At 45.7% G+C, this 15,714-nt stretch overlaps 1 protein-coding gene across 1 annotated transcript in view; it reads right to left on the bottom strand.

Annotated features, from left to right (window-relative positions):
* itga8 (integrin subunit alpha 8) overlaps positions 1 to 15,714 on the bottom strand; it is a 71,037-nt gene that overhangs the window by 4,987 nt on the left and 50,336 nt on the right. The window contains exons 25-28 of the mRNA XM_036971671.2: positions 9,974 to 10,132; positions 1,036 to 1,149; positions 788 to 901; positions 577 to 678 (exon numbers count right to left, since the gene is read on the bottom strand). Coding sequence (XP_036827566.2) covers positions 577 to 678; positions 788 to 901; positions 1,036 to 1,149; positions 9,974 to 10,132 — 489 coding nt within the window. The remainder of the gene's footprint in view (positions 1 to 576; positions 679 to 787; positions 902 to 1,035; positions 1,150 to 9,973; positions 10,133 to 15,714) is intronic.

The following is a 15,714-nucleotide window of genomic DNA, read 5'->3' as shown; positions in this document are numbered from 1 at the left end:
CATTATCAGCAACCATCACTCCTGTGTTCCAATGGCACGCCGTGTTAGCTAATCCAAGTTTATAATTTTAAAAGGCTAATTGATCATTAGAAACCCCTTTTGCAATTATGTTAGCACAGTTGAAAACTGTTTTCCAGATTAAAGAAGCAAGTTGACTGAGAACTGAGAACACGTTCTCATTTGCAGCAACGACCTGGGGAATAGTTACAGGGGAGAGGAGGGGGATGAATGAGCCAATTGTAAACTGGGGATTATTAGGTGACCGTGATGGTTTGAGGGCCAGATTGGGAATTTAGCCAGGACACCGGGGTTAACACCCCAACTCTTACGATAAGTGCCATGGGATTTTTAATACCTTTCTTTTATGGTACAGTAATACAGTACTTTTACTCAAGTATGACAATTGGGTAAATTTTTCCACCACTGTCGAAAACCCTTTTCAAAGGGGTTCCTCATGGAACCTTTTTGAACTGGAAAGGTTCCCCGTGCGGCAATTTTTAGAACCTCAGAAGGTTGTTCCAGGCTCCTTTCCTTCTAAGACTGTATAGGTATGGGTAAGTGTTAGGGGTATCTTACTGAAGTGGTGTGTTGGGGTAAGGAGGCGGGCTGGAGGCGATAGGGCAGGGCCGTCACTCTGAAGGACACGGTGGAGTTGAGGAGGTATGGGTCGTTACGTCTCTGCAAGGTGAATAGATGTTATAGATACTTTATTTCTTAATACTAATAATAACATTAATATGAATACTCCCAGTAGTACATAAGTTTGGGTTTATGTTTGTGTGCTCACCTGGAGGAAGGTGTGAGCCCAGAGTCGGGAGCGGATCTTGACTACAGCGCTCTGACCACGGTCCAACCGCCCGACCACACACAGAACTCTTAGACAAATGATGTTACTGCAGTTCTACAGAGCGGGTGAGACAGAGAGAGAGAGAGAGAGTTCATATACATTCCAAAACTGCTGCTGTATAGTAATACCAAACAAGCTGACAGTGAAATCCAAGGCTGCTGATAATGAAGTGCACGTATTGTAAGTACCAGGGTCTTGCTGCTGTAGGGCTGGGCAGCGCTGGTGGCTCGTCTGTAGCGGTGAGGAGAGCTACTGTTTCTCAGAAAGCCCAACAATTCTGGAGTGTCCTGGACAGAGGACATCTGAGAGAGAGAGAGAGAGAAAGAGAGAGAGAGGGAGACAGAGAGACAGAGACACAGAGACAGAGAAAGAGTGCGCGTGAGAGCAAGAGGGGAGAGAATTAAGTCACATTATTACATACCACTTATAAGACCAACCAACCATCTATACAAAAAACACTACAGGTACACACTTACAGTGCCTTGCTAAAGTATTTAAGCCTATTTTTACTCCTAAACTCATTTAGGCTTGCCTAAACAAAGGGGCAGAATACTTATGCAACGACTATATTTTAGTTATCACATTTTTATGAATCTTTTTTTAAAATTGAATTTCTCTTTTACTTTGACATTACATACAGTGGGGCAAAAAAAGTATTTAGTCAGCCACCAATTGTGCAAGTTCTCCCACTTAAAAATATGAGAGAGGCCTGTAATTTTCATCATAGGTACACTTCAACTATGTGTTACGGTGCGTGAATGAGGACCCAAAAGCGAATTAACGTAAACAGAACTTCTTTAATAACAAAACATAGGTAGGCTCAGATGGACCGGCAGATTCCGACAGGACAGGACAAGGTTGCAGCAAACATGACGATAGTCTGGTTCAGGCATGAAAAACACAAACAAGAATCCGACAAAGACAGGAACAAAAACAGAGAGAGATATAGAGGACTAATCAGAGGGAAAAAGGGAACAGGTGGGAAAAGGGGTGACGAGGTAGTTAGGAGGAGACAAGGAACAGCTGGGGGAAAGAGGGGGAGAAAAGGTAACCTAATAACGACCAGCAGAGGGAGACAGGGTGAAGGGAAAGGACAGAAACAAGACACAACATGACAATACATGACAGTACCCCCCCACTCACCGAGCGCCTCCTGGCGCACTCGAGGAGGAAACCTGGCGGCAACGGAGGAAATCATCGATCAGCGCACGGTCCAGCACGTCCCGAGAGGGAACCCAACTCCTCTCCTCAGGACCGTACCCCTCCCAATCTACTAGGTACTGATGACCACGGCCCCGAGGACGCATGTCCAAAATCCTACGGACCCTGTAGATGGGTGTGCCCTCGACAAGGATGGGGGGGGGGGGAGACGAGCGGGGGCGCGAAGAACGGGCTTGACACAGGAGACATGGAAGACCGGGTGGACGCGACGAAGATATCGCGGAAGAAGAAGTCGCACTGCGACAGGATTAATGATCCGAGAAATACGGAACGGACCAATGAACCGCGGGGTCAACTTGCGAGAAGCGGTCTTAAGGGGAAGGTTCTGAGTGGAGAGCCAAACTCTCTGACCGCGACAATATCTAGGACTCTTAGTTCTACGCTTATTAGCAGCTCTCACAGTCTGCGCCCTATAACGGCAAAGTGCAGACCTGACCCTCTTCCAGGTGCGCTCGCAACGTTGGACAAAAGCCTGAGCGGAGGGGACGCTGGACTCGGCGAACTGAGATGAGAACAGCGGAGGCTGGTACCCGAGGCTACTCTGAAAAGGAGATAGCCCGGTCGCAGACGAAGGAAGCGAGTTGTGGGCGTATTCTGCCCAGGGGAGCTGTTCTGACCAAGACGCAGGGTTGCGAAAAGAAAGACTGGGTAAGATGCGACCAATAGTCTGATTGGCCCGTTCTGCTTGACCGTTAGACTGGGGGTGAAAGCCGGAAGAGAGACTGACGGAAGCCCCAATCAAACGGCAAAACTCCCTCCAAAATTGAGACGTGAATTGCGGACCTCTGTCCGAAACGACGTCTGACGGAAGGCCATGAATTCTGAAAACATTCTCGATGATGATTTGTGCCGTCTCTTTAGCAGAAGGAAGCTTAGCAATGGGAATAAAATGAGCCGCCTTAGAGAACCTGTCGACAACCGTAAGAATAACAGTCTTCCCCGCTGACGAAGGCAGTCCGGTGACAAAATCTAAGGCGATGTGAGACCACGGTCGAGAGGGAATGGGAAGCGGCCTGAGACGGCCGGCAGGAGGGGAGTTACCGGACTTAGTCTGCGCGCAGACCGAACAAGCAGCCACGAAGCGACGCGTGTCATGCTCCCGGGTGGGCCACCAAAAACGCTGGCGAATGGAAGCAAGCGTACCCCGAACGCCAGGATGGCCGGCTAACTTGGCAGAGTGAGCCCACTGAGGAACGGCCAGACGAGTAGGAACGGGAACGAAAAGAAGGTTCCTAGGACAAGCGCGCGGCGACGGAGTTTGAGTGAGTGCTTGCTTTACCTGCCTCTCAATTCCCCAGACAGTCAACCCGACAACACGCCCCTCAGGGAGAATCCCCTCGGGGTCAGTGGAGGCTACTGAAGAACTGAAGAGACGAGATAAAGCATCAGGCTTGGTGTTCTTAGAGCCCGGACGATAAGAAATCACAAACTCGAAACGAGCGAAAAACAGCGCCCAGCGCGCCTGACGCGCATTAAGTCGTTTGGCAGAACGGATGTACTCAAGGTTCCTATGGTCAGTCCAAACGACAAAAGGAACGGTCGCCCCCTCCAACCACTGTCGCCATTCGCCTAGGGCTAAGCGGATGGCGAGCAGTTCGCGGTTTCCCACATCATAGTTACGTTCCGACGGCGACAGGCGATGAGAAAAATACGCGCAAGGGTGGACCTTGTCGTCAGAGAGGGAGCGCTGAGAAAGAATGGCTCCCACGCCCACCTCTGACGCGTCAACCTCGACAACGAACTGTCTAGTGACGTCAGGTGTAACAAGGATAGGTGCGGATGTAAAACGATTCTTGAGGAGATCAAAAGCTCCCTGGGCGGAAACGGACCACTTAAAGCACGTCTTGACAGAAGTAAGGGCTGTGAGAGGAGCTGCCACCTGACCGAAATTACGGATGAAACGACGATAGAAGTTCGCGAAGCCGAGAAAGCGCTGCAGCTCGACGCGTGACTTAGGGACAGGCCAATCAATGACAGCTTGGACCTTAGCGGGATCCATCTTAATGCCTTCAGCGGAAATAACAGAACCGAGAAATGTGACGGAGGAGGCATGAAAAGAGCACTTCTCAGCCTTCACAAAAAGACAATTCTCTAAAAGGCGCTGGAGGACACGTCGAACGTGCTGAACATGAATCTGGAGTGACGGTGAAAAAATCAGGATATCGTCAAGGTAAACGAAAACAAAGATGTTCAGCATGTCTCTCAGGACATCATTGACTAATGCCTGAAAGACAGCTGGAGCGTTAGCGAGGCCGAAAGGAAGAACCCGGTATTCAAAGTGCCCTAACGGAGTGTTAAACGCCGTCTTCCACTCGTCCCCCTCCCTGATGCGCACGAGATGGTAAGCGTTACGAAGGTCCAACTTAGTGAAAAACCTGGCTCCCTGCAGGATCTCGAAGGCTGAAGACATAAGAGGAAGCGGATAACGATTCTTCACTGTTATGTCATTCAGCCCTCGATAATCTATGCAGGGGCGCAGGGACCCGTCCTTCTTCTTAACAAAAAAAAACCCCGCTCCGGCGGGAGAGGAGGAGGGGACTATGGTACCGGCGGCAAGAGCTACAGACAAATAATCTTCGAGAGCCGTACGTTCGGGAGCCGACAGAGAGTATAGTCTACCCCGGGGGGGAGTGGTTCCCGGAAGGAGATCAATACTACAATCATACGACCGGTGTGGGGGAAGAGAGGTGGCCCTGGACCGACTGAACACCGTGCGCAGATCGTGATATTCCTCCGGCACCCCTGTCAAATCACCAGGCTCCTCCTGTGAAGAAGAGACAGAGGAAACAGGAGGGATAGCAGACATTAAACATTTCACATGACAAGAGACGTTCCAGGAGAGGATAGAATTACTAGACCAATTAATGGAAGGATTATGACAAACTAGCCAGGGATGGCCCAAAACAACAGGTGTAAAAGGTGAACGAAAAATTAAAAAAGAAATGGTTTCGCTATGATTACCAGAAACAGTGAGGGTTAAAGGTAGCGTCTCACGCTGAATCCTGGGGAGAGGACTACCATCCAGGGCGAACAAGGCCGTGGACTCCCTTAACTGTCTGAGAGGAATGTCATGTTCCCGAGCCCAGGTCTCGTCCATAAAACAGCCCTCCGCCCCAGAGTAGTAGCGCTCACCAGTAGCCCTCCGCTTACTGATGAGCTCTGGCTTTTACTGGACATGAAGTGACAAAATGACCAGCAGAACCGCAATAGAGACAGAGGCGGTTGGTGATTCTCCGTTCCCTCTCCTTAGTCGAGATGCGGATACCTCCCAGCTGCATAGGCTCAGCACCCGAGCCGGCAGAGGAAGATGGTAGTGATGCGGAGAGGGGGGCAACGGAGAACGCGAGCTCCTTTCCACGAGCTCGGTGACGAAGATCAACCCGTCGCTCAATGCGAATAGCGAGTTCAATCAAGGAATCCACGCTGGAAGGAACCTCCCGGGAGAGAATCTCATCCTTTACCTCTGCGCGGAGACCCTCCAGAAAACGAGTGAGCAAAGCCGGCTCGTTCCAGCCACTGGAGGCAGCAAGAGTGCGAAACTCAATAGAGTAGTCTGTTATGGATCGATTACCTTGACATAGGGAAGACAGGGCCCTGGAAGCCTCCTCCCCAAAAACAGATCGATCAAAAACCCGTATCATCTCCTCCTTAAAGTCCTGATACTGGTTAGTACACTCAGCCCTTGCCTCCCAGATTGCCGTGCCCCACTCACGAGCCCGTCCAGTAAGGAGAGATATGACGTAGGCGACACGAGCAGTGCTCCTGGAGTAAGTGTTGGGCTGGAGAGAAAACACAATATCACACTGGGTGAGGAACGAGCGGCATTCAGTGGGCTCCCCAGAGTAACACGGCGGGTTATTGATTCTGGGCTCCGGAGATTCGAAAGCCCTGGAAGTGGCCGGTGGATCGAGGCGGAGATGGTGAATCTGTTCTGTGAGGTTGGAGACTTGGGTGGCCAGGGTCTCAACGGCATGTCGAGCAGCAGACAATTCCTGCTCGTGTCTGCCAAGCATCGCTCCCTGGATCTCGACGGCTGAGTGGAGAGGATCCGAAGTCGCTGGGTCCATTCTTGGTCGGATTCTTCTGTTACGGTGCGTGAATGAGGACCCAAAAGCGAATTAACGTAAACAGAACTTCTTTAATAACAAAACATAGGTAGGCTCAGATGGACCGGCAGATTCCGACAGGACAGGACAAGGTTGCAGCAAACATGACGATAGTCTGGTTCAGGCATGAAAAACACAAACAAGAATCCGACAAAGACAGGAACAAAAACAGAGAGAGATATAGAGGACTAATCAGAGGGAAAAAGGGAACAGGTGGGAAAAGGGGTGATGAGGTAGTTAGGAGGAGACAAGGAACAGCTGGGGGAAAGAGGGGGAGAAAAGGTAACCTAATAACGACCAGCAGAGGGAGACAGGGTGAAGGGAAAGGACAGAAACAAGACACAACATGACAATACATGACACTATGACAGACAAAATGTGGGAAAAAAATCCCGAAAATCACATTGTAGGATTTTTAATAAGTACTCGATTGAGGGACTACTCGATTGAGGGACCTTACAGATAATTGTATGTGTGGGGTACAGAGATGGAGTAGTCATTAAAAAATCATGTTAACCACTATTATTGAACACAGAATGAGTCCATGTAATTTATTACGTGATTTTTGAAGCACATTTACACCTGAACTTATTTAGGCTTGCCATAAGAAAGGGGTTGAATACTTATTGACTCAGGTTTACATTTTGTATTAATAACAAAAAGGTGACACAAATCTCAATGTAATACATTTTTAATTCAGGCTGTAACACAACAAAATGTGAAAAAAGTCAAGGGGTGTGAATACTTTCTGAAGGCACTGTATATACCTATTTCAATATTTTTTAAACTTTCTTTACTTTAGGTAGATGTTACATATTGTCTACTATATTTATATCATTCCAGGTCAAGCAGCACTAATGTTATCCTTGGGAAGCCAACTAACAGCCCTTCAGAGCCAGATGGCAGAACTGAAGAAAGACAATGCAAGTAATAATGAAATGTGTTCTGAAGAGCTATTGAGTTAATAATTTGCTCAATAGAAAAATAATCACAGTTCTGGATAATGCCTTTAGCCTCTATCCAGATCAAGCAGCAGAACTGTCAGCCCTGGAGAACACAGTGACAGCCAGTGAGAGCCAGGTGGCAGAGCTGATGGCCAAGAAAATACAGGTGACTAAAATGTTTTACTTATCAGAGCTACTACATGTACACTTCACCTGAACATGAATGTTAGGATGTGATCAAGCAAAGCAATGTTCTAAAGCTACATCACAGTATGTTGTTTTCTTGTATGCATTATTTTCTGGCCCTGGAGGCCAGGGTGTCGCGGGGGAGATCTTCGTGTGCTAAACTCTGCCTTGTCTCAGGCAGCGCATCAACTCTTCATTTAACTGATTACAGTTTGAATCGGACAGCAGTCAATCAAATTGTGCCAGGTGAGAAAAAGTTGCACGCGGCAATGCAGATGAATGTCGGTGGGTGAATTCAGTCGTAGCCCATGGAATGATGATACACCAAATTATTATTTTCGGACATAAATACTACGCAGAGGCGCAACAACTTCCAACTTTGTTTCGACATTTGAAGCTACACAGAGAACGGTAAGTTGTGGCTAATATAGCCAACAGCTATATATAATTTTGCTTGTGTAGCATGTAGGCTAACGTAACATTAAGTCAACGAGCCTCCATACAGTCAGTCAGTGCGGGAACATGATCATTGCACCCAAGATTGAGCTACAATTGGTTAGGCAGTTGGTAGCCTAAATCCTGCCTGATGTTACTGCTGTTCCTAAAACCATTGACATACTACGTTAGCCTATTGTAACCACGCCTACTGTGTGTGTGTGTGTGTGTGTGTGAGAGTGAGAGAGAAGGTTGGGCGATTGTGTAACGTTAAAGCCTACATTGCCCGATTGCGCCCATAGCGGGGGGGATGTCTTTCTCATGACTACCTGGCCTGACACGCCAGATAGGATTTTGTTTTTACGGTTAGTCTAGCTGTCAAACCTAACTTTCTTTTTTTTTTAAATACTTTTTTGTGATGGAAGGTTTTGAAGGTGATCATACTCCGCACTGTAAAGTAAGCCAGGATGTTTATTTTGTGTCCCCAGTCCACTTGGTCGTGCTGCTGCTCCAGTTTCAACTGTTCTGCCTGCGGCCATGGAACCCTGACCTGTTCACCGAACATGCTACTTTGTCCCAGACCTGCTGTTTTCAACTCTCTAGAGACAGCAGATGCGGTAGAGATACTCCGAATGATCGGCTATGACAACTGATATTTACTACCAAGGTGCTGACCTGTTGCACCCTCTACAACCACTGTGATTATTATTATCTGACCCTGCAGGTCATCTATGAACGTTTGAAAATCTTGGCCATGTTCTGTTATAATCTCCACCCGGCACAGCCAGAAGTGGCCACCCCTCATAGCCTGGTTCCTCTCTAGGTTTCCTCCTAGGTTCTGGCCTTTCTAGGGAGTTTTTCCTAGCCATCGTGCTTCTACACCTGCATTGCTTGCTGTTTGGGGTTTTCGGCTGGGTTTCTGTACAGCACTTTGTGACATCAGCTGATGTAGGAAGGGCTTTATAAATACATTTGATTGAGAGTGACAGCCAGTGAGAGTCATGTGGCAGAACTGAAGGGAAAGAATGCAGGTGACTATATATCTTTATCGGATTCATTCTCATGTGTTCGCACAGAAGACAGTTGGCTTTTTCTGTTGGTTTGACGGACTCAGGATATGTGGGACCCTTTCAAACTGAGATCACTCTGGTCTATGAAAAAGTCTTCACCGACATTGGCAACGGTTACGACCCAAACTCAGGTACAGCTTACGCCGACAATACTACAGATGAAACTTACACCGTAACAATACTACAGGTTCACCCACACAGCAATACATCTACAACTCAGATAAAGGTATAAACATAAACACACAATCTCCATGCTCACGTGTCCACCACAGGAGGCTGCTGAGGGGAGGACGGCTCATAACATTGTCTGGAATGGCGTGAATGGAATGGTATGTGTTTGATGTGTTCGATACCATTCACTTCAGTCGTTCCTATGAGCCCGCCCTCCCCCAATTATGGTGCCACCGGGCGCCTGTGGTGCCCACAGGGGCCAGCTACTGGCACAGACCCAAACCACTAACAGGCAGCTACAGTGTCTAAGAGAGACGGATAGTGCTGATCTCTCCCTGCTTCCCCTCTGATACAGGTATGTTCTCAGCACCAGTGAGAGGAGTCTACTACTTCACATTCACCTCCATGGGTCGAGAGCCTGGACAGAGAAAATGGGTGTTTACTTGGTCAAAAATGGACAGCAAATGATATACGTCGAGGACAACTTCCATGGTGGTTATGAGTACATGACAGGTGCCGTGGCTCTGGCGCTAGAGAAAGATGACCTGGTGTACTTAAGTCTTCCTAAGGGCTGGGGGCTGTATGATGACAACTACAACCACATTGTCTTTACTGGCATCCTGCTCTTCACCACCAACCCTGCTATGGGCCGACTCCACTACTCCCTCTCCGTCCTCCTACAGTCTTCAATAAACATGGAATGAGTGACTTTGTCCTGTCATCATTAAAGCACATTACTCAGTCATCATCACAAACATAAACCAGACGGTAGATGACATCCTGTTACCCTATTTTATTATGAGAAGAACTGAGCTGCATCAATGCTAGATCGGGTCAGTAAATATTTGATCTAACTGAGCTGTAATTTCACAAAAGCATTTATGCCATAGTTTCTGAAGAATTGGAGACCAATACACGTTAATAAATATAGAACATTAGTGCATGAGTACAGTGTCCAGTGTCCAGTCTCAGCAGGAGGTGTTATTGTGTTACCTGTAGGCCCAGGAGGTTGAGGCTGGTGTTGCTCCGGCAGCTGATTGGTCCTTCCGTTAGAACCTCCATAGCGTAGAGCAGGTGTTCGTCACGGAAACGAGAGGGCCAGCCCACCTGGAGCTCCGCCTCCCGAATACTGCTGGGACCTGAGTTATGGAGCTGAGAGAGTAAGAGGGAAAGGAGACAGAGATGAGAGGAAGAGAGAGGGGGTAGTAGAGAGGGAGGGGGAGGGAAGTAGAGTGAAGGAAGAAGAGAGAGAGTATGAGAACACCAAGCCACTCAGCTTAGCCCCTTTCCATTAACTCTGAGGGTGGTGATGGTGAGTCACCCAAACAGGACATGGTCCCAGTGCTCCAGACAGGAATTCTCTGAGAGAGCAACTCTGGCCGACCTAACTATAACCAGCTGGACAGACTGCAGGACAGGAGCACTGCAGACATCCAGCAGATGTCCCTCTTCACTGCATCTTCAACACACACACGTATAATATCTACATAGGTATACAGAGGCTCATTATCAGCAACCATCACTCCTGTGTTCCAATGGCACGTTGTGTTAGCTAATCCAAGTTTATCATTTCAAAGGCTAATTGATCATTAGAATACCCTTTTGCAATTATGTTAGCACAGCTGAAAACTCTTGTGCTAATTAAAGAAGCAATAAAACAGTCCTTTAGACTAGCTGAGTATCTGGAGCATCAGCATTTGTGGGTTTGATTACAGGCTCAAAATGGCCAGAAACAAAGAGCTTTCTTCTGAAACTCGTCAGTCTATTCTTGTTCTGAGATATGAAGGCTGTTCCATGCCAAGAAATTGAAGTTTGCGCTGTTCTGTGAAGGGAGTAGTACACGCAGATGCAATATTCGTGTTGTGGGACTCCCGGAAAATTCTGAAGGGACACGTTCAGTAAAATTCTTTGAGGAATGGATCCCTGGCTACCTACAAATGGACACTAAGGCTGGTCGTGTGAAGCTGGACAGAGCCCATCGCTCTCAAGCACCGATACCCGGTCCCAACCAGCGCCCACGGCCGGTAGTTATAAAGTTCCACAACTTCACCGACAAGCAGCGCGTCATGGACGCGGTTAGAAACATCAGCTCTGATGGTAGTCCAAAGGTCTCATTCTTCAATGATTATTCCACTGAGGTTGTACGAAGACACAAAGCGTTTGATGAGGCGAAGGCTCGACTCAGGAGAATGAAGATGGACTACGCCTGTTGTACCCGGCCACATTGAAGATTATGGTCACCATTGAGGCTGAGATATGTGTGAATCCATATTGTTGCCCAGGCTTGGTTTTAGGTGGAAGAGCCTCAATCTTCTTCTATTGATTTTAATTTCCATATATATAAAGGATGAGGCTATTGAGCGGCAATGCGGACTTAAGAGTCTACATTGGAGAGTTGAAATCCCCTGCATGTTAGCTAGTGGGAAAACCCCCTTTTGGATCTTTACATGTTTAATTTCTGGGTTTAGTATAGTTCGAGTTCAGGGTTCATATCGTTTGTTTATGCTCGGTGAGATAGAGGAGAGTTCAACACATGGAAAAAGGTACCACCCCACTTTTACAGTGGGATCCAGTCTGGATATTGAATGGTCAAGACACAATGGCAGGTAACAGACTGCGTGTATGTACATGGAACATTAGAGGGAGCCATAACCCCATTAAAAGGAAGAAGGCACTGTCTTTTTTGAAAAATGAAAATATTGCCCTGTTGCAAGAAACTCATTTGGATGATAAGGAGCCCCTGAAATTACAACAAGGGGGGTTCGGTCAAGTGTTTTTCTCATCATTTACATCCAGAAGTAGAGGTGTAGCAATTCTGGTGAAAAAGAACTTACCACTTAAGGTCTTGAATTGTGTGAAAGATAAATTTGGTCGCTTTGTTATAATTAATGGTACTTTACAAGGGCAGAACATTTCCATAATGAATATTTACTTCCCCCCTGCTCACCCCCCTGGTTTCCTCACTAAGGTATTCCTAGACTTTTCAGAATTGAACTCGGACAGTGCAGTGGTTGGAGGAGATTTTAACTGCTTGTTAAACCCCTTATTGATACGTTTCCCAGCGGTATAGCTTCACTCTCTCCTCAAGCTAAGTCACTTAAAGCTATTTGTGATGATCAGGGGTATGCTGATGTTTGGAGAACTTTTCATCCCTCCAACAGAGAGTTAACTTTTTTCTCTGCACTTAATGGATGTCAGACTAGAATAGATTACTTCTTTATGCCCAGGACATCTTTGCAGTCTGTTTTATCCGTTAGGATAGGAAGCATAGTCATATCTGATCATGCAGAGGTGATCCTGGACATAAAACTCAGCGGGGCATTCAATCGGTCAAGACATTGGAGGTTGAATACAACCATTCTTAAAGACCATACATTCACATCATATTTTATTACAGAGTTTAACGCATTTTTCTCTATTAACTCTCAATCAACAGATAACCCCTCGCTCCTTTGGGAGACCTGTAAAGCGTACGCCAGGGGGCTGATTATGTCATACACAGCTACTAAGAGGCGGAAAAAGCGTGAAAAGCAACATAATGTTAGAGGGTGAATTAGGAACTAAAGAGAAGGACTACATTAAAACTCCCACTCCTGCCCTATTAAAGGAAATATCAGTCATTAGATCAACGTTAGACTCTCTCCTAACACAGGACGCTGAAAAGAAAATGAAATTTGTCAGGCAAAAGCTATATGAACATGGCGATAAGCCAGGAAAGTACTTGGCATACCTAGCTAAAAAGAGAGCTGACTCTCAGTCAATTGCTACTATTACTGATTCTGATGGTAATCATTTATATGAAAATAAATTGATAAGTGACTCATTTAAGAAATGTTATACAAACCTTTATGCCTCAGAACTGCCAAAGGATGCACCCAAATTAATGGAGAACTTATTTTGTAAGATTGAGCTCCCTACTATCTCCGAAGAACAGAGGTCTCTCCTTAATGCCCCTATTACCAAGGAAGAGATAATGTTCGCAATTAAGAATCTGCAAAATGGTAAGGCCCCAGGACCAGACGGGTTTTGTAGTGAGTTCTATAAAGAGTTCCATGGCCTGATCCTTGAGCCATTGCGTGATATGTTTAACCACTCATTTTCAAATGACCAGCTCCCTCAAACGCTGAGAAGCCAACATTTCACTTATTCTCAAAAAGGGAAAAGAGTCTTATTCCTCGTACAGACCAATTTCCCTTCTGAATGTGGATAGAAAATTGCTTTCTAAAATTCTAGCCACAAGATTAGAGGACTCACTGCCACTAATTGTGAAAGGAGACCAAACTGGCTTCATTAAGGGCCGTAAAGTCATGCAACAATGTCAGGCGGCTTCTTAATGTAATTCAAGCCTACCAACAAAGTGCTATGGATGGTCTTGTGCTCTCCCTAGATGCTGAGAAAGCATTTGATCGTGTGGAGTGGTCTTACATATTATTTGCTCTAAATAAATTTGGTCTAGGGACAACTTTATAAAATGGGTGAAAGTTTTATATGATGATCCTCAGGCTGCTGTCCTTACTAATGGAATAAGGTCAAATAGCTTCTCTATACACAGAGGTACCAGACAGGGCTGTCCTTTTTATCCCCTCTCCTCTTTGCACTCGTTATGGAACCACTGGCCGAGTCCATCAGGGTAACGCCTGCTATACAGGGGCTGCTCATTGATGATGTTCACCATAAAATAAGCTTGTATGCTGATGATGTCCTGATATTCATCTCTAGTCCCGAGACTTCAATTACATCTCTTATTAATATTATTTAATTATTCAGCGAATTCTCAGGCTACAAGATTAACCTAACTAAGTCAGAGGCTATGCCACTTGGTAGCCTACACTCTGTACCTAATATTTCTCCCCCCTTCCCTTTTAAATGGTCTCCCTCAGGTTTCATGTATCTGGGTATATTTGTAACTCCTAAATTCCAGCAAATGTACAAAGCCAATTTTGTTCCCTTGTTTGATACAATAAGACAGGATCTGGAGCGCTGGAACTCTCTCCCAATTTCTTGGTTGGGTAGAATATCCCTCTTGAAAATGAACATTTTACCTAGACTACTTTACCCAATCCAAATGATCCCAGTATTACTCTCCAATAAGGTAATAAAGGATGTAAATGGATGGCTAAGTTCCTTTATATGGAGTAAACGCAAGCCAAGACTTAAGATGGAAATATTGCAGCTGCCAAGTTCTATGGGCGGCTTGGACCTGCCCAATATCAGGTTCTATCAATGGTGTGCCCACCTTTGTTATATTTCTGACTGGATCACAAATGATGACTCCTCTATTTGGTTAGACATTGAGACTTCTCTTTCAAAATACCCCTTACAGGATATTTTATTTTTCAGAAGTTTCAAGTCTGTAGAAGATCACTGCAATAATCCCGTTACACTTAACACACTCAAAGTATGGAGGTCAGTTCAACGCTTCCTGGGAAGGTCCAAACTAACCTCTGCTCTTACCCCAATTCTTAACAACCCAGATTTCAGTCCAGGATTGCTGGATGCTGGCTTTAACTTTTGGCTTAATAAGGGCATACGCAGGCTAAATGACTTATTTGCTGATAAGATTTTATTGTCATTTGAGCAGATGGTCGTGAAATATCGACTCCCAAAGCAGGACCTTTTCCGCTTCCTACAAGTAAGACATTATATTCTGAAGAGCACCACCTTAATTGGTAACCCTGATGTGTCTGTCATTGAAAGAATGCTTTTTTTTCCCACAAAGGAAAATGTCTGTAAGTCTGTTTTATGATACTTTAAGGTCCTTTTCTGCTGTCAACACACAGAGGGTGAAACAAGTGTGGGAGAAAGAATTGTCTGTTACTATTGACGAAGAGATGTGGGAGGACATTTGGAGATATGCAAAAACAATATCTATATGTAATCGTACTAGAGCAATCCAATTAAGAATAATACACATATTGCATATATCCCCAAATGCTTTTAGCCCCACTTCCTCTTCCCCTCAGTGTCTTAAATGCAAAACTGATACAGGCACCCTAACACATTGTTTATGGTCATGTACCAAAATACAAAGATACTGGTCTGGTGTTCTGCAAGAAATTGAAAAGATCCTAGGGGTTGATCTAGAATTGGACCCAGTTTCTTTACTGTTGGGTCTCCCTAGTAGGCATGTTACTTCTGTGGGTAAAAGGAGGCTTTACAACATCCTTACCTTCGCAGCGAGGAAAAACATCCTTTTACAGTGGATTAGTGATAAGGTTCCTTCTATTAAAGATTGGCATAATATACTATTTGAATGGGTGCCTCTGGAATATCTGACATGTACATTGCATTCTAAAACAGACCAGTTCTACAAAGTATGGGAACCTTATCTAAATTACCTAGAACCCGAGGTATCAGCTATTATGCTGCAAGGATTCTCTTAGAATGGCGGGGATCTATGTATTTCAGAACTACACTGTACGTTCCATGTGTGGAACCTAAATTCTTGGTTTAAACAGAGCTTTTTTGTTTAATTTCTGTTTGTAAGTTTGATAAAAATGTATGTATTGAGAGACGCAATGATGGGGATGGGGTGAGAGAAGCACCGAGCGGGAAGAGGAAAATGGTGTACGTATGTATGGGTGTGTGTGGTATGTATGTATGTGTGTGTATGTATGTATGTGTGTACACGCATATGTGTATGTATGTATGTGTGTACACGTATATATGTGTATATGCATGTGTGTATGTATATGTATGTGTGTGTATGTATATATAGTGGGGCAAAAAAGTAT

Source organism: Oncorhynchus mykiss, chromosome 3 (assembly GCF_057628025.1).
Source record: "Oncorhynchus mykiss isolate SJ-2025 chromosome 3, ASM5762802v1, whole genome shotgun sequence".
Lineage (NCBI taxonomy): Eukaryota > Metazoa > Chordata > Actinopteri > Salmoniformes > Salmonidae > Oncorhynchus > Oncorhynchus mykiss.
Note: the sequence above shows the minus strand (reverse complement) of the source record. Positions and strands in the feature narration are given on the sequence as shown.